The 24,866-nt window shown below is 42.7% G+C and overlaps 1 protein-coding gene across 1 annotated transcript in view; it reads left to right on the top strand.

The window, feature by feature from the left end:
- LOC118817847 (WD repeat-containing protein 49-like) overlaps positions 1–24,866 on the top strand; it is a 78,009-nt gene that overhangs the window by 11,635 nt on the left and 41,508 nt on the right. The window contains 7 exon segments of the mRNA XM_036584803.1: positions 1,431–1,602; positions 9,936–10,103; positions 10,980–11,128; positions 14,035–14,268; positions 16,636–16,800; positions 18,502–18,617; positions 22,655–22,785. Of these exon segments, the coding sequence (XP_036440696.1) occupies positions 1,431–1,602; positions 9,936–10,103; positions 10,980–11,128; positions 14,035–14,268; positions 16,636–16,800; positions 18,502–18,617; positions 22,655–22,785 (1,135 nt within the window).

Here is a 24,866-nt window from a genome sequence, read left to right as displayed (position 1 = left end):
TGAATGTAAGGTCCATCAGATGAGCTGATGCTAAAGCTAACACTAAAGCTAATTGGTGCAGTGTTACGCTGAGAACACGTTTTAAACCTGAGGTCTTTTATAAAACATTTTTTTATTTCACAGTCCTGTTTAACCCTGTGTGGTGTTCAGGTCTGTGGGAGCCATTTTCAGTGTTTACCAAAAGAAAAAGTGATGAGATTTATTGTTATTTCAACCTCAGATTCTTGGCCTTTGCTCATTTATTGTGAAGAACATATAAAATAACCCATTTTCAGTGACTTCTTCATGGACAGGCTGCTGACTGGCTACAGCTGCTAAAGGAGAACCCTACGCTGGACACTTGTGATATTTTAAACATCTGGTATTTTTACATAAATTGTTATGGCTGTATTGATTTAAATAAACAGTAATGCGGTGGGTCCAGCAGACCACTGAGTAACACACAAACCAACACCACTCAAGGGTTAATCTGAGTTGGTTTGTCACGGTAACGTTCAACAGCTAAGCTGAGAGATAACATACCAATCACACCCCAGTCTGTACAGCTCATTTATGGAAATCAGCCCATTTTTAAATCACTTGCTTTTGTGATCTCATGAAAAACAGTGCATTTACATATAGCCTCCTACACAGCCTACAACAGCTTAGCTCCGCCCATTCACACTGAAGTTTTGAGGAGTGTTTTTGCTGGGCTGTTTTTTGAGTGAGGCGCAATACAGACTGGCTAATCTGAACAGAGCTCATTTACATATGTCAGTCTTAAAGGCACAGTAACACAAACATACATACATACATACATCATCTAAACCGCTTATCCTTCTGGGTCAGGGTGGGGTGCTGGAGCCTATCCCAGCTGTCATTGGGCGGAAGGCAGGATACACCCTGGACAGGTCGCCAGTCCATCGCAGGGCAGACAGACAGACATACACATTCACACCTAGGGGCAATTTAGTGTGTCCAATCAGCCTGACTGCATGTCTTTGGACTGTGGGAGGAAACCGGAGTACCCGGAGGAAACCCACACAGACACGGGGAGAACAGGCAAACTCCACACAGAAATGACCCTGGTCACCCGGCCGGGAATCGAACCCCGGCCATTCTTGTTGTGAGGCGACAGCGCTACCCACTGCGCCACCGTGCCGCCCGTAACACAAACAGCCTGTTTAATTCTAAAGGGAAACGAGAAGCTGGAAAACGTCCCAAAAAAAACAATTAGAACTGTTTTTTTTTGGCACATAAAGCTGATCTGAGGTCATAAGTGCAACTCAGAGAAAAAATAAAACACATGAAAAGTGGAGGATATGGGCCCTTTAAAAGAGCGGTGATGGGAGTTTGCATTAAAGCTGGTGTGCAGTTGATCAGTGAGTTGCTGGTGTTACAGTATGTGGTGTGTGTGTGTGTGTGTGTGTGTGTATGTGTGTGTGTTTGAGGTGAGTGGTGTGTGTTTCAGGTCTGCGCTGATCTCTCTGTTCGGGCGGCCGAGTGCAGCTGTGGAGCAAGACTCTGCGGTCAGTATCAGCTGGGCCGAGCTCCAGCAGGGTCTCCATCACTGCTGCTACACCGTCACACACACTGCGCACACAGGACACTGGGTACGCACAGGTGAGTCTGACACGACCACACACATGGGGGCGGAGCCAACGGATAAAGTTTATCTAATCTAATCTGCTATGTACTGTAAATGACTCAGTAACTAGACAAACATAACTAACATAACACACACACACACACACACACACACACACACACACACACACACACACATTATCCACACTATTTATCCTTCTGGGTCATTAGGCCTATCCCAGCGGTCACTGGGCATGTGTTTTAGTAACATATATAATATAATCTAATAAAATAGACAACTATTATTGATTTTTTCACTAACTACTACAAATGATTTAGCAACTAATATAAATTATTCAATATCTGCTGTAAACAATTCAGTTATTAATATAAATTATTCAATAACCACTGTAAGTTATTCAGTAACTATTATAAATATTCAGTATCTAATATAAATCATTCAGTATCTACTATGAATTATTCAGAAACTGCTTTAATTTTTTCTGTAACGACTACAAATTATTCAGGAACCACTCTGAATTATTCAGTATCTACTATGAAGTATTCAGTATCTACTATGAATTATTCAGTATCTACTATGAAGTATTCAGTATCTACTATGAATTATTCAGTATCTACTATGAAATATTCAGCATCTACTTTGAATTATTCAGCATCTACTTTGAATTATTCAGTAACTACTATGAATTCTGTGTATTATTCAGTAACTATTATGCATTTGCTAATGGACCCACATTCAGATCTGTAGTGTTACAGATACAGTTACTTTACAGGATTAGTTTGGCAAAAAATCTAAATTACCCGCCCCTCCACTCCAAACCTAAATGTAGTTGATGTTTTCTTATGTGCCACACAGACCACATCATGACTGTGACTGAAGCCTTTACAGTGTCCAGGCTGATGCTCGCTTTAATTGTTTTCTTATCTGTATGAAACACTTTAATGTTATAAAACTGAACACTGCAGTTGTTTTTCAGTTTGTGGAACCAAAGGAATCAGTCAGTTATTACTCTCTATTGTAGATGTCTTAGTTTCCGAAAGCTGAAAAGCGCTGTGCACGAGGATCCTGAGGTTGATTCAGCTGACAGTTGCCTGTGGTTATGTAGAAGTTGGGTGACGGGTTTCTGAGCGATGCTCTTTCTCTGTGTTTGAAACAGGTTGGAAGCCCTTTGCTCTTTTTAGGTGCAGTGCGCCACACCGACGGCGCGCTGCCTGTGCTAATGAACACATCAGGGAAGACTGTCATATTTGAGCGTGATGTTTGCAGGATGTGGCGTGTGGAGGATGAGTCTGGCTGGATTTTCAGGGTTTTTCTGCTGTGTTCAGACAGCTTTGCCATCCTCCGCTACTCTCGTATCAATTAATATGCAAATCAGCACAGTTTAGTAAGTGCTTACTCAAGGCCATCAAAGTGACGCCTCGCCAGTTTTTCACTTCTTTTTGATGTCACACCCAATGAGTTTCAGTCGGGCGATTAGAGGAGGGCTTTGCATGCTGAGATACGGACCATCACACACAAATACACAACAAAAAAAAGGGTATTTTATTCAATAATAACTCATGTGGTGTAGTTTGAGGTATAATTAGACTTATTTATTAATTAGACTTATAGAGAAGGGCTAACGATTTCTAGAAACTAAAAAATATATGTCTGTATTTTTATTTTTAGCCTATTTTTATTTAATAGAATAATCATGTTTGATATATTGAAACACCGCAATCTTAGCAAAGCTGTAGCGTCCTGATACTGGCTTGTGCTGCCGTGGAAGCGTGGGAGGCGTGGCCATGCGCGTCATTTGTTAGCTTAATGTTGTGCACATGTGTTGTTTGTGCAGTTCTGTGCTGGGCTGTGGGGCAGTTGGTGCAGTGTTAGTGCCTACTGTCGCTAGAAAGCGCATGGCTAGAAGTGACCTGTCTGCTATCTTGGCCGTTTCAGCAGTGCTGAATGGTGGTTCTCCATTCCTGCCTGTTCAATAAAAGAGCATTTGCATTTAAAATGCAGTGTTTCCTATGTATTCTTCTACACCGAGGTTAATTAATTACAATTCAATAAGGTCCAGTTAAAGAAAATATCCTCAAGCAAAGGTCCAGAACATCATAATGTCTAACTACATCATGATTCAGTGCCATATACTGTTTACTGAAGTAGCCTAGTAGTTATATCAACATCTTATACAGTCGACAACTGAATGTCAAATCAAATAAAATACAGTTCAGTCATATTTCAACAACATTTATTGTTTCTCTTTTTTTAGAGTCATGTAAAATAATCTGGCTCACTTTCTTCTCTGACTGCTGTGTCTCGTCCCTCCCCTGTGTGTGCGTCACTCACTCCAGCCTCAGTGCTCATCATAATGCACAGATCTGATTGGCTGAGTAGACTAGAATGACTAGAATTGATATGTTGAATAAAATAGGACCACCCCGTCGAAATTAAAGAATTCTCCATAGTTTATCAGTTATAGATCCAGGTCCACATAGGACAGTGTCTGGGTCCGGACTCGGACCGCGGTCCGCCTATTAGTGACCTCTGTTCTACACCATTGCCACAATGCTTTTATTTCATTGTTAAGTTTTGGTTGGGCGCAAAACAATTAAAATCTTGAAATGCTCAGTGTTTTACCATCAACATGGTAATGAGGTGACCAAGAGATCAAGCAGTCACCAATGGGTGAGGCCCATTTTTGAAAAAAAAACTAGTCTAGTCCTGCTGGAAGTTCTGCATACTGACTGTGAATATGAGCCGTAGTCTAAGCAGGTTTAGGGTCCGTTGTATGTCAGGACTCTTTACTGAAGGAATCACTGTAAAACTGATACATACAAGGTCAGACATATGCTAATGTCTTTTGGATGCTCATGTGCACCAGCATTACTCAGCACTAACCAGTGTTGAACCGTGAATATTAGAACTAGGCCTTTAATTCGAGATATGAATGTGAAAACTCTGTCAAAACCCAGCTCTACACAATAATTCTAACTTCTGCTGGCGGCCTTGTAGGATTCTAGTAGTTTGTTAGCACTAACCTTCACGCAATTCTCATTAATGTGTTTGGGCTGTTCTAGATTGAACACAGAAACTTTGCAGAACATTAAATTTTTTTCTTCTTAAGTCTGTAACACACATATTGGCCTATATTTGACTGTGTACAAGTTTTACAGTGACTCTTACAGTAAAGAGTCCTGGCGTAGAGCCACTGCCACTGTTTTCCATTCCTAACAACTAAGCCAAACCTGCATAGACTACGGCTCATGTTCACAGTCAGTGATGTATCTAGAACTTCCAGAAAGCCGAGGGGAGTTTTTTCACAAAACTGGAAAATACAAAATAAAGCGTGATCCACTCTCACTTCCTAATTATGCTGGTGGTTAATCTAAGGTGTTAGGACTTCTCTTCAGCTCCTGAAGTCCTTAGCAAGAGAGGAGCTTCTCCAAAATGGTAACTTTACAGTAGAGGGCAAAACTGCCCTTAACTTTTAATGTAAGTTTATGTAAAGAGATTTTATTCTAATTGATTTTGGAGCGTTTCTATTGGTCCATTCATCATGAAATGAAAAAAGGAGAACTGCAAAATGACATAGAAAAATAAAAATCAACAAAAATGGAGATACATGTTTTCCTTTGGACAGCAGCGATATACACATTACTAACTCTCATTAGTACTTTGGCAGACCTGACATCACCTGTGCCAAATGTAGCCCCACCCAACTCTAATCGAACTGCGAAAAATGCGAGAAAAATGGCAAGAAAAATTATTTCATAAATCTCTCTACAGAGAAGATTGTCAGTCTTTCTCTGCCAGTTCAGAGTAAAAACATCACAAAAACTAGAGATAACAGAAGAAAACCACAAAAATGAGTAGACAGAGGCTTCGAGTCACAAGTCAGTCTGCATGAGTCCGAGAAGCTGACTTGAGTCCTCATCCCTGTCTTAGTGAAAATAATGACTCCAAATTACTGCTGGGCGATATGACTTCAAATCAATATCACGACTAATTGAATATTTTACCTCGATTACGATTAATGAACGATTATTTTATTTTTGTTTTTTTGCCCTCATAGTTCACTGACAAGGTTTGTGCTGTAAATATGTTCCGCATATCTTAATGTAAATCGTCTGAACAGCCAGATCAGAATTTCCGCAGCTTTTACGTCAATCCAACTCGACATTCGTCATAATTTCGTGCTGCTGAGACTCAAAAACATTTGGGCTGATATTTCTTTCCAAAAATGAGAAGAGACTCATCCAGAACCCTCCATGATTGAAGAGATTTAGAGAGAAATGTCCGAACGCGGCCGCAGGAGAACGAGGCTGCAGCGTCAAAGAACAGTTAAAAGTCTGAAAGCAAAGTTTAAAGAATCCGAGGACGCAAACCAAAGAAGTGACCGCGCCCTTTTTACGGCTTGAACACATTCTGGGTGATGAGCCCAGCTGTCAGTCAGTGAAGCTTCATGATGGCTCCTGTGATGCTGGTGAAGATGAAGCTGATCCTCCGGGAGCGACTGGCGTTCGTTGGCCGTTGTGAATGTTGGCCTCTGGATGAGCCGTGAAGCAGCGTGACGCTCTGTTCTTTTGCTCTGTGGGTCAGTTTAGGAGCCGATCTGTTCAGACTGATAATCACATACAGATCACAATTAAAAGATAATCTGAACAGACAAACAAAAAAATCAGATTTGGGCCACTTTTACCTGCTGTGAGAACGCAGCCTTAGCTCCCACGTCGCAGACTGGACGTGGCGGAGTCACATGAAACATGCGCGGTAGTAGGTTTTTAAGGGGACAGTACATGAACACACAAAGCGGGGAAAGGATTTGCAGAATTTTAAAAAAATAACCGACATGGGAAAGATTACGTCGGTTAGAGGTTCTGAATGTCGGTTTCGATTACTTTCCGATTAATCGCCCAGCGCTACTAGAAACTGTTGAACAGTTTTGTACATCGTTTCCAGCGTACAGAACTCCTGCCGACAGTATACAGCTGTTGTGGAAATATTATCGGCAGCTTTATGTCTCAGAGATATACAACCTCAAGCTGATGGCAGCGATCTCCACATCCCGCTGGATGAGGGCGGCGTGTATGTGTGGGTGAGCGGGCTCCTCCGAGACGGCGGAGGATGACAGAGAGAATAGGAGCCGAAGTAAACAAGAATAACAAACACAAGAGAGCAGAAGGAAACACAACAGAACATGAAAAGGACTTGTTAATTGAAAATTGCTGGGTGCTTTATCTCCCCGGCTGTAGGCGGGATCCTTTTGAAGTTCTTCCCACCCTGGAGAGTCATCTAGTGTTTAGGATTAGACACGGCGCTCGTGTGTTTGTGCGAGAGAGACTAAAAACCTCTATCTTGGTGGCACGCTGGCCTTCAGGCCTGGTGGTAGCGCCGTTAAAAGGTATGTGTCTGTTACCCAAAAAGGCATCCGTGGCCTCTCGAGCGTGAAGTGCCTGCGTTTGATCCTTGGAGAGGGATGTTTTGTTGGCTTTGTTGCCTGCAGCTCTGCTCCTCTCCTAATTTCCCAGTAAAAAGGACGACACGGAGCACAAATTGTTATGACGAGTATGTTGAGTGGATTCGTGTCGCCTCAGTTTAAACACATTCCTCAGGTAACTAGTAAGCTGTGACCTCATTTCCTCCCTATGCCTCATACATTGATTCTGTTTCTAATTCAGGAAGGAGACGCAGAGAATGAAAACATGGACTTAGTGAGTAGTAACATGGACACTGGATTACGGTCCACTCTGCTAAATAAGTTCAACAAATATCACCAGGAGTTCCGCTGACCCTCTTTGTAAAACTCAGATTCAGTGTGAAAAGACCTTAAAGCTCTCTGGCACAAATGGAAACTTCCCTAGATATACAGAATATGTAGCTGCAGTGTAAAATATGAATATGTTATAAAATCTTTCTACTCATTACCATTGCACTGTCATTTTGTTTATACATCCATACATACTACATACTGCACTGTCACTGTTTATACATCCATACATACTGCATACTGCACTGTCACTGTTTATACATCCATACATACTACATACTGCACTGCCACTGTTTATACATCCATACATACTGCACTGCCACTGTTTATACATCCATACATACTGCATACTGCACTGCCACTGTTTATACATCCATACATACTGCACTGCCACTGTTTATACATCCATTCATACTACATACTGCACTGCCACTGTTTATACATCCATTCATACTACATACTGCACTGCCACTGTTTATACATCCATACATACTGCATACTGCACTGCCACTGTTTATACATCCATACATACTGCATACTGCACTGCCACTGTTTATACATCCATACATACTGCATACTGCACTGCCACTGTTTATACATCCATACATACTGCACTGCCACTGTTTATACATCCATACATACTACATACTGCACTGCCACTGTTTATACATCCATACATACTGCATACTGCACTGCCACTGTTTATACATCCATACATACTACATACTGCACTGCCACTGTTTATACATCCATACATACTGCATACTGCACTGCCACTGTTTATACATCCATACATACTGCATACTGCACTGCCACTGTTTATACATCCATACATACTGCATACTGCACTGCCACTGTTTATACATCCATACATACTGCATACTGCACTGCCACTGTTTATACATCCATAGATATTGCATACTGCACTGCCACTGTTTATACATCCATACATACTGTATATTGCACTGCCACTGTTTATACATCCATACATACTGCATACTGCACTGCCACTGTTTATACATCCATGATATGCATACTGCACTGCCACTGTTTATACATCCATACATACTACATACTGCACTGCCACTGTTTATACATCCATACATACTGCATACTGCACTGCCACTGTTTATACATCCATACATACTGCGCTGCCACTGTTTATACATCCATACATACTGCATACTGCACTGCCACTGTTTATACATCCATAGATATTGCATACTGCACTGCCACTGTTTATACATCCATACATACTACATACTGCACTGCCACTGTTTATACATCCATACATACTGCATACTGCACTGCCACTGTTTATACATCCATACATACTGCATACTGCACTGCCACTGTTTATACATCCATACATACTGCATACTGCACTGCCACTGTTTATACATCCATACATACTACATACTGCACTGCCACTGTTTATACATCCATACATACTGCGCTGCCACTGTTTATACATCCATACATACTACATACTGCACTGCCACTGTTTATACATCCATACATACTGCACTGCCACTGTTTATACATCCATAGATATTGCATACTGCACTGCCACTGTTTATACATCCATACATACTACATACTGCACTGCGACTGTTTATACATCAATAAGTACTGCATACTGCACTGCCACTGTTTATACATCCATACATACTGCATACTGCACTGCCACTGTTTATACATCCATACATACTGCATACTGCACTGCCACTGTTTATACATCCATACATACTGCATACTGCACTGCCACTGTTTATAGATCCATACATACTGCACTGCAACTGTTTATACATCCATACATACTGCATACTGCACTGCCACTTTGTTTATACATCCATACATATTGCATATTGCACTGCCACTTTGTTTATACATCCTATAAATCATACATCTATAAATTGCTGATCATCCCAGCCCTACTTCCAATAAACTGCATTATGAAGTGTATACACCATTGCTGTCATAAGCAAATATTGTCAAAAATGGTAACATCTGACAATGTACACAAAATATGTAACGTAATGTACATTAAATACTTCTAAATAGTTTTGGACGATTCATTTTGGCCCATTAATCATGAAATGTTTAAACAGTATAAAAATTAAGCTGCTATTTTCAATGAGATATTTATACAACAGTGACGATATAAGCTATTAGAGCCTCTGCTCTTCTGGCAAGGCTTTACACTAGATATTGGAACATTGCTGTGAGGTTTTGATTGAGCATTGGTGAGGTCAGGTACTGATGTTGGATGGTCAGTTGTGGATCTCAAACTCATCCCAAAGATATTGAAGCTCCATCACTCCAGAGAACACAGTTCCACTGCTCCACAGCCCAATGCTGGGGGGCTTTATATCGTTCTAGACCACGCTTAGCATTAGACATGGCGACCTTAGGCTCATGTGCGGCTGCTCCAGAGGGTCTCATACTATGGTCAGTCTTTTCTATGGAGATTAAATAGGCTATGTGTGCACAATTGAACTCTGTGTCAGTAGGCGCACCTTAACGAAGGTACAGTTACTGCTTTATGTTGCTTTTTGTATCATAATTGTATTGTGCTGTGTTTCTGCTCCTCAGTGCAGTTCCTGGGATCTCTGGAAGCCTTTGTGTCCTGCAGCAGTTCCGCTCAAACCAGCATGGTACTGGCCTGGAGAGAGGGTGAGACCAGACCTCTCAGAGTTACTGCTTTCCACACAGAGAATGGAATCACTGATCTGGACTACCATCCTGGACTCAACTTCATTGGTACTCACTAGTTTTAACAGATTTTAGAAGTTAATTGTGCCCTCACTGGCCACTTTATTGGAAACACCTACCTTGTGCTTCCACTAACTGGTAACTTTATTAGAAACACCTACCTTGTGCTTCCCCTCACGGGCCGCTTTATTGGAAACACCTACCTTGTGCTTCCCCTCGCTGGCCACTTTATTGGAAACACCTACCTTGTGCTTCCCCTCGCTGGCCACTTTATTGGAAACACCTACCTTGTGCTTCCCACTCACTGGCCACTTTATAAGAAACACCTACCTTGTGCTTCCCCTCGCTGGCCACTTTATTGGAAACACCTACCTTGTGCTTCCACTCACTGGCCACTTCATAAGAAACACCTACCTTGTGCTTCCCCTCGCTGGCCACTTTATTGGAAACACCTACCTTGTGCTTCCGCTAACAGGCCAGTTTATTAGGAACACCTACCTTATAGCTCCACTATGTAGGTGTACAGTTACAGACTGTAGTCCGTCTGTTGCTGTACAGTTTAACAGCCCCTCTCCACCCTATTCTTCACTGGTCAGTTTCTGACCACAGGGCTGCTGCTGTCCAGATGTTGTTTGGGTGGTCCATTCTCATCACAGCAGTGACACTGATGGTAGTGTGTGGTGCTGGTAAGAATGTATCATACACAACTGTGCTGCCGAAGTTTTTACACACTTCAGTGTCACTGCTAGGTTGAGAGTGGACTGTCCAGCTAAATATATCAACATGTCCAGTCTCTAACTGTAAACCAGCACGGCGGAGCTACAGTAAAATAAAGTGGACAGTCAGTGCCCAGTGTTTTGTGTCTATGAGATGAGTTTATACTGAAGTAGAGCTGTGTTCTGTTTTCTCATTTCAAACCTGTAGCCACAGCAGGTGTGAATAACCAGGTGTGCCTCTGGAACCCCTACCTCATCTCCAAACCTGTGGGTGTCCTCCGAGGTCATGTGACCAGCGTGGTGGCAGTGCGCTTCATGCTGGGAAAAAAGCAACTGATCAGCTTTTCAAAAGACAAGGTGAGAAGGAAGAACAGAATCAAGATGGTTGATGAGAGCAGTGAGGCCTTCATAACAGAGCTTAAAGTAGCAGTTGTAGCTGCAGCTGTGTTTGACTTAACTTGGAAGTGAGAAGTCAAAGCACTGAATTACGACCTCTGTGCAGTAGTATCTTCCAGTAAAGCTAGTATTGTTAACAATAAGCGAGCCTGCTAACGTCAGTAACAGCTCAATCGGAATAGTCTAGTCTGATTAAGGCCATTCGGAATACAGTTTCTATCCGATTAATCGAGGTGGGTAATCCTGTAAATAACACGTTAAATAGAAGAATAATATCCATGTAAATGCCTGTATCTGATTACATTCCCTATCGGAAAGTTTAAGTACGTTCTGATCATGTGTGTCGCGTCACAGTGAAAGCAGAGGAAGTTTATGCTCTGATCTTTAAAAGACGACGGTGGGACGGACGTCCAGCTTATGTGTCTCAGAGCATGACATCTTCCTCTCGTTGCTTCCTTAATACATGTGAAGTACATTTTCTGCCATAATTTTACAGCAATTAAAAACACAAGCAAGCCAGCTGAAAACTCGTCTCACTCTGACTGGACCTCACGTGATGCTCGCTGTCATGGTAATGTTTACAGTAGCTATGTTTACGTGCAGCCTAATAATCCATTAATAATCTTATTAATAGCTCAATCGGAATAGTCTAGTCTGATTGAGGCCGTTTGGAATACAGTTTCTATCTGATTGATCGAGGTGGGTAATCCTGTAAATAATCTGTTAAATAGAAGAATAATATCCGTGTAAACGCCTGTATCTGATTACATTCCCTATCGGAAAGTTTAAGTCCGTTCTGATCATGTTCGTCATGTCATAGTGAAAGTTTATACCGTTCAACATGGTGGAGCAGAAACTGGTCTGCAGAGGAGACGAAGTTTCTGCTCTGATCTTTAAAAGACGGCGGTGGGACGGACGTCCAGCTTATGTGTCTCAGAGCATGACATCTTCCTCTCGTTGCTTCCTTAATACATGTGAAGTACATTTTCTGCCATAATTTTACAGCAATTAAAAACACAAGCAAGCCAGCTGAAAACTCGTCTCACTCTGACTGGACCTCACGTGATGCTCGCTGTCATGGTAATGTTTACAGTAGCTATGTTTACGTGCAGCCTAATAATCCATTAATAATCTTATTAATAGCTCAATCGGAATAGTCTAGTCTGATTGAGGCCGTTTGGAATACAGTTTCTATCTGATTGATCGAGGTGGGTAATCCTGTAAATAATCTGTTAAATAGAAGAATAATATCCGTGTAAACGCCTGTATCTGATTACATTCCCTATCGGAAAGTTTAAGTCCGTTCTGATCATGTTCGTCATGTCATAGTGAAAGTTTATACCGTTCAACATGGTGGAGCAGAAACTGGTCTGCAGAGGAGACGAAGTTTATGCTCTGATCTTTAAAAGACGGCGGTGGGACGGACGTCCAGCTTATGTGTCTCAGAACACGACGTCTTCCTCTCGGCCATCTTTAATAAGGACATGTGAAGGACGTTTTCCTGAGTCTGACATCATTTTAAAGCAATTAAAAACACAAGCGCATGTAAAGAGCATGTAAACAGAGACTTTCCATCAGATTGTTGAGTAGAGTGAGAATAAACACCTCAGTCTTAATCTGTAATCGGAATGTATTAATATAGAAGTAGACGAGTACAGAGCCCCTCCTGACTTTCTCCACCTTAAATAAACGATGTACACTGCTAAAGCTCTACTCTGATAATCATCTGTTTTCACCGGCAATGCTGTTACCATACCAGTGTTTGCATGGCGTCATGCCGCTGTAGCCACATATCGTTATGAGGTGCAGAAGTTTTTTTTCAATGCAAACTTGAACACAGCATAAGTTGTCATACTCACCTCAAAGCGTGTGAAGTTGTTCAGTAGTCTTGAACAGACTTGATTATGTGGTTTCTGACACCGCGACTCACTGTTATCTATAAACACGGACTAGCGAAGTTCTCATAGACAAAGACAGTAGTGAAGCCTGAATTTCGTCTGTACTTCTGACAGTCTTTCCATTACTTGCTAGCTTTATTATCCTCGATTAAAGAGCTTCAGAGATCAATCGTGTATTGGCTGATAGATTACAGTTTGATTTTTAGCCAGCTACTCCTTTCAAGTCAACTTAGAGTCAAAATATATCACCACCCCCACCGATCATGGACAGAAAACACTCAGCTTGCTACAAATTCACTTAAAAATATGTTGTGATGCGGAAGAAGAATCAGTTATGATTTTTCTTTTATTCATGTTCATTTAAAAGGGAAATCCCACTAGTTTTTTCAAAATTTCTGCATAAATCAGTGTTTGATTTGTAAACAGAGTGATTCAGAGTGGTTTGGTGTGAAATGGTTCAGATGTCTTTACAGTGGTGGTGATAGGAACCAGGGGTCGCCATGACTACAACACAAATATAGACATTTTATTTACTATCCAGAACCACCAGTGAACCTACACGAGTCTTCTGAGTTTATATGGAATGTTGATGATGGAAAATAGAGGAAAATCTGAAAATAATGAGTTTACTTTGGGGACTATTTTCTCCATGTATCCCTCCACAATGACTGGATTTTAAAAGAGTATATTTTAGTCCAAAATCTTCTAAAAACTATCATAAAACAGTGTCTTAGACATCAGGCAGTGAATTCATAATCAATCATGTAGTAACTTTCTGTGAGGGAGCTTTTAGAGGTGGACGTCTGGTTCCTATCACCACCACTGTGAACAGCTCTGACTCGGTAAGTTTATCTAGAACAGAGCGTTTCGCACCAAACCACTCTGACTTTGTCTACATCTTAACCATTAAATTATTTAGAATTTATGAGAGATTGGTGGATTTCCCCTTAAAATGTCTCTCTCCCTCAGGTGTTAAGGGTGTGGGATGTGGCCACTCAGCTGTGCGTCCAGCGCATTGCGGGAATCTTCCCTAAAACTCAGGAGTGCAGGACCCTCCTCTTCTTCCACGAGGAGCGATCGCGCCTCTTCCTCTCCTTCAACAGTGCTCTGCTCCTGCTGGAGGCGAAGAAAGAGTCGGGGAAGAGAGTGATGAGTCACGAAAGCGCTGTCACCTGCGTCCTCTACAACTCCCTGTTCAGACAGGTGGGGGCAGTGTGGTGCTGCCAAACCGCACCGCCACTCTCTCAGTCTCTTGGGTCAGCGCTGAGAGAGACGGAAAGACACCTTGCGCTCTTGTGTTTGGAAGATATCTGCTGTTTGAGACGCTCCAAACTGGTTCTGCATCTGTTGCTTTGTTGTTTACCGTGAGATTTTAAAGGAGCAGATTTTCCCTCTTTAATCTGTCAGATTGAAAAATGAGGACAGGTAGGGGAGAGGACAGTGCGCAGGGAATGCTTAAGTACCTCCAGTCAGTGGCTGTCACAGACAGGCACACAGTGAATCACTGAGACACTGGCTAACACTGTACTGGAGAGCAGTGCTCATAAGGCTGCATAAGCTCGTCATTAAAACGTAAACCTACATAAACATTTATTAAGGCTTTCCAATAGCCGTAGTCTATCATAATGGCTGCTTATGTCAACTCTGATGTCAAGTTGTCAGGTGACACTCTAACACTGGGTTGTGCTATGACACTTTTTTATATACTACTGTGCAAACATTTTAGGCACCTGACAACATGAGAATGAAAAATTTGTTTGGGCAGGAAAGTTGAAGGAATATAACTGTGTAAAATGTCTTTTTTTATGCTGTAACAATAACATCATCCTTCCCTGGAACTAAGGGGCCCAAACCTTGAAAAACATCCCACCTCATTATCCCTTCTCCACCAAACTTTACTGCTGGCACTGTGCATTCCAGTAGGTAACGTTCTCCTGGCATCCACCAAACCCAGATTCATCATCAGACTGACAGATAGTGAAGCTGATTCATCACATCACGTTTCCACAGCTCCAGAGTCCAGTGGCAGCGCTTTACACCCCTCCAGCCGACGCTTGGCATTGTGCATAGTGATCTTAGGCTTGTGTGCAGCTGCTCAGCCATGGAGACTCATTTCTTGAAGCTCCTGACTCACAGTTCTTGTGCTGATGTTGCTTCCAGAGGCAGTTTGGAACTGGTAGTGAGTGATTTTATGTGCTCCAGCACTCTGTGAGTTTGTGTGGTCTACCGCTTCATAGCTGAGCTGTTGTTGCTTTCATTTCATAATAATAGCACTTACAGTTGACTGGGGCAGATCTAGCAGGGCAGAAATTTCACAAACTGACCCGTGGCAGAGGCAGCATCCTATGACAGTGCCGTGTTAAAGTCTCTGAGCTCTTCAGTACGACTTTTTCTACTGCCAGTGTTTGTCTGTGGAGACCGCAAAGCTATGTACTTGATTTTATACCCCTATTAGCAATGAGTGTGGCTGAAACACCTGAACATCAATAATTAGGAGGGCTGTCCACATACTTTTGGCCATATAGTGTACAAAGTGTACTTAGCTACAAAGTCTAAGTCACTTCACCCCAGAAAGTGTCACAACAACCTTATGTCTGATAAAAATCAGTCACCTGACGTAGAGGTTGTGTCAGCTTGAGGCCTACTGGAATAAGTGTTTATGAATGTTTATGTAGGTTTATGTCGGTTGTAATGAGGGGCATTTTTTTCTCATTTTTTATTTCTTTTTTTCTGTTTAAGTGCTAAACTTATTTGAATATAAGTTATCAAATTGGGAAAGTGCACGTTGGGCTTTTTGTACAGTCTTAAAGAAGATGGTCCTTCAAGGGTTCTACGGGGGCAGTTGTGGGCTGGAGTTTAGGGAACCAACCTTGTGACTGGAAGGTCGCCGGTTTGATCCACTGAGCTGACAGGACATGACTAAAGTGCCCTTGAGCAAGGCACCTAACCCCCAACTGCTCCCTGGGCGCTGGGGATAGGGCTGCCCACTGCTCTGGGCAAGTGTGCTCACTGCCCCCTAGTGTGTGTGTTCGCTAGTATGTATGTAGTGTTTCACTGCACAGATGGGTTAAATGCAGAGGTGAAATTAATAAGGGTCACTTAACTTAAAGAAAATGGTTCTGTATAGAACCATGACCACTCAAAGAACCCTTTGCATGATTAAAGGGTTCTTTGCATCATGAAATGGTTCCTCAGATTTATGGAGAAGCTGCTGCATATAGTTTTTTCTACAGAACCTTTTTGCAAAGAATTCTATATAGCACTAAAAAGGGTTCTTCTACTGGTACAAGCTTGACATCGTAACAGTAGAAGATCCCTTTTAGTGCTATATAGAACCCTTTTCAAAACGGTTCTATATAGAGCCATCTACAGCACCTTCTCCATCAATCTGAAGAACGCTTTTGTGAAGCAAAAAACCCTTTAATCATGCATTGAGTTCTATGAGTGTTCATGGTTCTATACGGAACCATTTTCATTACTAAAGAACCCTTGAAGAACCATCATTTTAAGAGTGCAGGGTGTTAGTAGACTGTGCCTGTAACGCCGTTCCTGCTTCTGCTCTCATTCAAGGTCGTCAGCAGTGACGCCAGCTCAGCAGTGACTTGCTGGCTCATGGACACAGGTCAGAAGGTCAAGCAGTTTCATCGCTGTCACGGCGATGCAGAGATCTCGACCATGGTGCTGGACGCCACGCAGACGAGACTTTTCACCGCCGGCACGGACGGCGTGGTCAAGGTCAGAGGTTGCGGCCAGACAAAGACACTTCATTGATTTTTAAGATGTGGAGCCGGAGGCATTCGAGCAAACTGCATAATCTTCCATTACATATTTCTCTCAGTGCTTTTTAACAGCGATTTAAAACTTCAGACTTCACTTCTTCAGGACTTTCACTTACTCAACACTAAACTTCTGTCTTTCTCTGAGTCTGTTTCTCTGCTTTTATTGTTTTTTTCTGTTATTCACTTATGTTAGTAGTAGTAGAAACAGCAGAGGTAGGCTTTATTATCATTTCAGCTATACACTTCAATCAGGCACAACATTCTGACCACCTCCTTGTTTCTGCGCTCATTGTCCATTTTATCAGCTCCACTTACTATATAGGTGCACTTTGTAGTTCTACAGTTACAGACTGTAGTCCATCTGTTTCTCTGATACTTTGTTAGCCCCCTTTTACCCTGTTCTTCAGTGGTCAGGACCCCCATGGACCCTCACAGAGCAGGTACTATTTGGGTGGTGGATCATTCTCAGCACTGCAGTAACACTGACGTGGTGGTGGTGTGTTAGTGTGTGTTGTGCTGGTCTGAGTGGATCAGACACAGCAGTGCCACTGGAGGTTTTAAACACTGTCCACTCACTGTCCACTCTATTAGACACTCCTACCTTGCCAGTCCACCTTGTAGATGTAAAGTCAGAGATGACAGCTCATCTGCTGCTGCACAGTTTGTGTTGGTCATCCTCTAGTTCTTCATCAGTGGTCACAGGACGCTGCCCACAGGACGCTGTTGGCTGGATATGTTTGGTTGGTGGACTATTCTCAGTAGCAGTAGTAATAGTAGCAGCAGTAGCAGTAGCAGTAGTAGTACTAGCAGTTGCAGTAGTAGCAGTGGCAGTAGTAGTAGTGGTAGTAGTAGCAGTAGTGGCAGTAGTAGTAGTGGTAGTAGTAGCAGTGGCAGTGGCGGTAGTGGTAGTAGTAGCAGTTGCAGTAGCAGTAGTAGTAGTGGTGGTTATAATAGTAGTAGTGGTGGTTATAATAGTAGTAGTAGTAGTAGTAATAGCAGTAGTGGCAGTAGTAATAGCGGTAGTAGCAGTAGTAGTGGCAGTAATAGCAGTAGTAGTAGTAATAGCAGTAGTGGCAGTAGTAGTAGCTGTAGTAGTGGCAGTAGTGGCAGTAATAGCAGTAGTAGTAGTAATAGCAGTAGTGGCAGCAGTAGTGGCAGTAGTAGTAGCAGTAGTGGCAGTAATAGTAGTAGTAGTAGTAATAGCAGTAGTAGTGGCAGTAGTAGTGGCAGTAATAGCAGTAGCAGTTACAGCAGCAGTGGTAGTAGAAGTAGTAAATGCAGCAGTAGTGATAGTAGTTGTAATTGTTATCCAGATAACTTAAGCCCAAAGTGAGGACTGGCCAGTGGAAACATTCCTCAGCTGAGGGGTCCAGCCTGACTTTCAGTTGAAGTTGTCTGTTTAACTGAGGTATCTTGTAGTGTGAAGTGTGGACGCCTGACTCTCCACACAAAAACCACCCAAAGCATCACTTTTCCCTCTGTTGGTAGAAAGTGTGTAGAAGGTGAGCGAGGATGTTTGCGTAACTCTCTCTCTCTGCACTCTTCCACTCTCTGCGTAGATCCATCCTCCTGCATTTGTGCTTATATTTGCTGCCTCCCGGCTTTGTTTGCTTACATTATGCTAATATCTTGTTATCTTTCCGTCCGTGTGTGGCAGGTGTGGGACTTTAACGGACACTGTCACCACAGCCTAAACGCAGGCAGAGGCCTGGCGGTGGAGATCTCTCAGATACTGGTGCTGAAGAGGACAGTGCTGGTGCTCGGCTGGGAGAGGTGAGAGAGAGAGAGAGAGAGAGAGAGACAATTCTACGCAATTTCCATGCTCATTGTCCATTTTATCAGCTCCACTTACTATATAGGTGCACTTTGTAGTTCTACAGTTACAGACTGTAGTCCATCTGTTTCTCTGACACTTTGTTAGCCCCCTTTTACCCTGTTCTTCAGTGGTCAGGACCCCCATGGACCCTCACAGCGCAGGTACTATTTAGGTGGTGGATCATTCTCAGCACTGCAGTAACACTGATGTGTTGGTGGTGTGTTAGTGTGTGTTGCGCTGGTACGAGTGGATCAGACACAGCAGTGCTGCTGGAGTTTTTAAACACCTGCTGGACTGAGAATTGTCCACCAACCAAAAATATCCAGCCAACAGCGTCCTGTGTCCACTGATGAAGGACTAGAGGATGACCAACACAAACTGTGCAGCAGCAGATGAGCTATCGTCTCTGACTTTACATCTACAAGATGGACTGACAAGGTAGGAGTGTCTAATAGAGTGGACAGTGAGTGGACACAGTGTTTAAAACTCCAGCAGCACTGCTGTGTCTGATCCACTCATACCAGCACAACACACACTAACACACCACCACGTCAGTGTTACTGCAGTGCTGAGAATGATCCACCACCCAAATAGTACCTGCTCTGTGAGGGTCCATGGGGGTCCTGACCACTGAAGAACAGGGTAAAAGGGGGCTAACAAAGTATCAGAGAAACAGATGGACTACAGTCTGTAACTGTAGAACTACAAAGTGACCCTATATAGTAAGTGGAGCTGATAAAATGGACAATGAGGGTAGAAACAAGGAGGTGGTCATAACGTTATGCCTGATCGGTGTAATTATTTTAACACGTTTCTTTATTCTTTGTTACTCTTCCGTTTTCCTATGCTGTTGCCATATGGCAACAAAATGCAAATTACCTCTAATTTCTTTTCCCCAAATTATAAATAAGCGGAGACAATATAGCTAATATAAACGTAGACAATAACAGATCAAATTAAAAAGATGAATACAAAAACGAAGCCATTTCCAATTCGAAAAATGATGTGCTGATGGGCGGTGCGTGTCCGGTAAGAGATGAGAAGGAGATGGGATGTGAGGGAACCTTAAAGAAACAAGCTCCTTCAGCACAACAAGGTCTGGAGGCGCTGAATGGAGAAAGAGAGAAAGATAATGAGAGAAAACAACCGTTTGAAAGATGACAGCGTGCTGGGTGTTTGTCACTGCTGTCATTACTAACATTCCAGCTTCTAGTTTATGTTGCCTGAGGTTAACGCACTCCATCTCTCATCTCTTGCAGTTCCTCCTCTCATCCTTCCAAGAATGTCCTCGTCTGTACGCGCGTGTCTTTCTCTCTCTTCATCACACGCTGTTGTTAGCGAGCCCTTCGTCGCTGGTTAGCGTCAGCGCTGATGTGCCGAGAGCGCTGCTGCTGCTGGAAGCTGTAAAAAACACTGCGAGCAGTCAGAGCAGAGAGAGGGAGGGAGTGTGTGTGTCCTAGCAGACACAAACCAACCCAGACCTCTGGTAGATGGACTCAGACACTTTTTGGTTCCTGCAGTCAGATCCCATCTCCTCATCTCGGCGCTGGACGTACACACAGCGACAAAATCCAAAGAGAAATAAAAGAAAAATAAAAACAAATCAAGAAAAAAAAGCTCTTGAAGCGGAATTATCTGGCAATATTGTGAGAAACTTAATGAGATTTCTTGAAATAAGAGAAAAAGTGCTGTAAATGATCTTATAATCTTGAAAACTATTTCTGTGGTTTAAGGCATTGTGTCTGGAAGTAACATCGATCTGATCTGATGCTCTTTTTAGCATAGAATTCTTGATTTTAACATTTTCCCCAAACCTCATTTGGTTAAATGTTTTTATAGTGAGAATGCTTGAACAGCTGCAAGCTGAACAGTAGAGTAAATAAACAAAAAACTTTGCTTATAGTCAGTGCAATGCTTCAAATACATTACATTCCTCACAATACTACTCAAAGTGAGGCATGTTAAATGTTAAACCCACACACTGAGAAATAAGTTAGCAAGTGAAAACATCTTGAATCTAGTTAGGTAGCACTGATCTGACTGCTGTAAGAACACTGTAAGATTCTTTAGGTTATTTCTGGACATTCTGTACTTGTTTTATGTGATTTTATCTTACGAAAGTGTGTTATAAGTGTGTTATTATGGGGGCAGTCGTGGGCTGGAGGTTAGGGAACCAGCCCTGTGACCGGAAGGTTACGAGACTGAAGTGCCCTTGAGCAAGGCAACTGACCCCCAGTTGCTCCCCGGGCGCCGTGGATAGGGCTGCCCACCACTCCGGGCAAGTGTGCTCACTGCCCCCTAGTGTGTGTGTTCACTAGTGTGCATGTATGTGGGTGTTTCACTGCACGGATGGGTTAAATGCAGAGATCTAGTTCCACAGCAAAATTATCTACATTGTTTCTTGACGTGTGAAATGATTTTAAATCTAGTCAATCTAAATATCTAATATTTCCCATTTTGAGACGGTTCTAGACTTTGTATAAGATTATTTAGCTTAGTTCTAGACACTTTTCACTGGTGTTACATCATTTTATTGATTAAAATTATCTCACTGTACTGGCAGATAGTTTTGCTGGTTTCAAGCTCATTTCTTAAAACGATCAAAGTTATCTGCCACTATAGTGAGAGACTTTTACTTAAATTACTTTCAAGTAAAAATGTAAATGTACAAATAAGTTAAGTAATCTTAAATTCATCATATCATATCATCAGGAGAAATATTGGATTTTTTGACTGTATTTAAGATATTTTCTCTTGACAAGAGGCGGTCTATGGTGGGAAGAGGCAGGAGGACGCTCTGTACCCTTTTATTTTTGGTGTATAAAACTGTAGCATCAGCAGAAGAAACACGGGGGTAGCCAAGATTTGCTACAAGAAGTGCTGTTTATTGAACACACCAGCAGAAAGGGGCACATATGTAACACAGAACTCGCGCGGGAGGTCACCACCAGCCAGACACCTCACCCCAACCCCTCACACACAAAATCCCCAGCCCCCAACACTAAAAACACAAATAGCATGCATACACAACTTAAACTAACAGACAACAACATAAACAACATAAATAGTCCTTTTTCGGGAAGCCGCAGGCGTACCATGAGCCTTTGCCTGAGGTAATCTGCAGAGCCACGTCTCCAAAGTCTCAGGCGCCGGCACCAGCCAGTAGCAGAACACTACAATACTGCCCAGATAGCATGAAGACCCAGCCCGAATTTGGCTGATCTATGTCACCGGCCAGCCTGAATCGGGCCAAGTGCGGGTGACACTCAGCAACCGAAGAGCTTGCAAATGTACCATATGTACTGACAGGTGTGCATTCATAGGCTCGGGCCAGTTGTCAGTTTCACTTGGCAGTTGGCAAAAGGAGCTTGGGCCGGTTCCCAAATGTGCTGATGTGGCCCCAGTGAGCATTTTTAGGTTTGGGCCAAGTGTATGTTACACTCGGCCTCTTGGAGAGGTGGCAAAAGGAGCTCGGACCGTTTCCCATACGTGCTCAAACCGCCCAGGCATCAATAGGTTCATGCCGATTATGGTTAAGTCTCAAATGGCTTCCTGCCACTTGCTTCCTGCGTAGTGCTGTAGTGCTTAAGATGCAGATCTTCAAATAGAGGCTCTGGAAACCAAAACGGTGCATAATATGTCTAAAAAAGAGCCAGCTGGGATTCAGCCAGGTGTGCGCAATCCGATACGTGTTCGTCTGGAATTCAACATACAACGAGACATTTGGTGTCCATGACTCCCAAAAAACATCAACATCCGGTTAATTCCACTGCGGCGGTCAACAGCGAAAGTTTTTATGTAAGAGTCACCATCACCAGGACAAATTCATATACAGCAGTTGGTCTTCTGAAAGGGGACCTTCTGGGGGCTCTGAGGGTTTGAGAACACTGCTAAACGTGATTCTGATTATCTCTCGTTCTTCTCCATCTTTCTGAATCTTTCTGAATGGATATTTGGCATCTCCTCATGTTCATCTCTCCCTGTCTCTGGTTAGGATGATCACAGTGTTCAGGCTGAACTCGTTCTCTCAGTATTTTGTCCAGCCGGCGGAGTGGAAGGGTGGAGTTCAGCACCGGGACGATATTCTCTGTGCAGCTTTCAGATCCCCTCAGACTTTGGTTACAGGTACACTGCTGCATTTCCTCACTCTCCATCCTTCTCCTGTTCTTCTGCCCTCCACCTTCTCACGCTTCATTTGGTGGCTGCAGAACGGGGGCAGCGGTTCCCAACCCTGGTCTCGGAGTGCCCCTGTTCTGCAAAGGTATTAATGTTCTTCCTTCTCTAACCTGCGCTGAATTTGCGCTGGGTTAAGCCAGGAATATACCGTCTCTATATGGCCTCTTTTGCAAAAAAACATTACCTCTTTAACTTTTGTACCTCCCAGTTCCAGTCAAACAGAGCAAAATCTGCATATCACTGTTGTCAAATCAAAACCTTGTATCTCCAGAATGATAACTTTACAAGAAAAGGAAAAACATACTCTAATTTCAATGGAACCAGACTTCTTTCCATGTCATTTTGGGTCAGATAACTGGCAGATAGTTTTGCTGGTTTCAAGCTCATTTCTTAAAACGATCAAAGTTATCTGCCACTATAGTGAGAGAATTTTACTTAAATTACTTACAACAAGTAAAAAATGTAAATGTACAAATAAGTTAAGTAATCTTAAATTAAGTTTACAAGAATATCATCAGGAGAAATATTGGATTTTTTGACTGTATTTAAGATATTTTCTCTTGACAAGAGGCGGTCTATGGTGGGAAGAGGCAGGAGGACGCTCTGTACCCTTTTATTTTTGGTGTATAAAACTGTAGCATCAGCAGAAGAAACACGGGGGTAGCCAAGATTTGCTGCAAGAAGTGCTGTTTATTGAACACACCAGCAGAAAGGGGCACATATGCAACACAGAACTCGCGCGGGAGGTCACCGCCAGCCAGACACCTCACCCCAACCCCTCACACACAAAATCCCCAGCCCCCAACACTAAAAAACACAAACAGCATGCATACACAACTTAAACTAACAGACAACAACATAAACAACATAAATAGTCCTTTTTCAGGAAGCCGCAGGCGTACCATGAGCCTTTGCCTGAGGTAATCTGCAGAGCCACGTCTCCAAAGTCTCAGGCGCCGGTACCAGCCAGCAGCAGAACACTACAATACTACCCAGATAGCATGAAGACCCGGCCCGAATTTGGCTGATCTATGGCATCTATGGCATTTTGGGTCATTTTTGTTGGTCCATTCATTATTAAATATACACACAGTATATAGGACCGTGAGTACTTTCAAATTATGTCGAAAACTGAAAAACAATATACGAGTGCTATACAAACTTTATTACTGCAGATTGATTTGTGAGATCTGCTTAAACTGTAAGACAACCGATCAAAATGTCCGACATACACTACATGGCCAAAACTATTGAGCTCAAGTGTTTCAGCCACATCCATTGTTCGCAGATGTATAAAGTATAAAATACACATAGAGCTCAGTGACTTTAAATGTGCCTCTGTCATAGGATGCCATCTTTGCCACAAGTCAGACATTTCTGCACTTGCTAGATCTGCCCCAGACAACTGTAAGTGCTATTTTGTGAAATTGAAGTGTTTAGGAGTAACAGCAGCTCAGCTACTAAGTGGTAGACCATGCTGAAGCGTGTAGTGTTTAAAAATAGTTTATCCTCTGTTGCATCTCTCACTGCAGAACTGCCTCTGGAAGCAACATCAGCATACAAACTGTGCATCAGGGGCTTCATGACATGAGTTTCCATGTCCGTGCAGCTGTGCACAAGCCTAAGATCACTATGTGCAATGCCAAATGTCGACTGGAGTGGTGTAAACCCTCCGCCCCGGACTCTGGAGCAGTAGAGTGATGAATCACGTTTGTATCTGGTAGTCTGATAGATGAACCTGGGTTTGGTGGATGCCAGGGGAACGTTACCTACTGGAATGCTTAGTGCCAAGTGAGAGTTATGGTGAGTGGAAGTGCAAGGTATGTGTTTCCAATAAAGTGGCCAGTTAGCGGAAGCACAAGGTAGGTGTTTCCAATAAAGTGGCCAGTGAGCGGAAGCAAAAAAGAGTTGCTTCTATAATGTGGACGATGAGTGTATGAGTCCTTGGAGAACAGTAATAGAGAGGAATGGGGGAAAATTACATAAAGCAAAAGCAAGAGAATTAAATAATAAAGGCAGAGTTTGGTGAT

This window comes from Colossoma macropomum, unplaced genomic scaffold (genome assembly GCF_904425465.1).
Source record: "Colossoma macropomum unplaced genomic scaffold, Colossoma_macropomum, whole genome shotgun sequence".
Lineage (NCBI taxonomy): Eukaryota > Metazoa > Chordata > Actinopteri > Characiformes > Serrasalmidae > Colossoma > Colossoma macropomum.
This window is presented reverse-complemented; position numbering and strand designations above follow the sequence as displayed.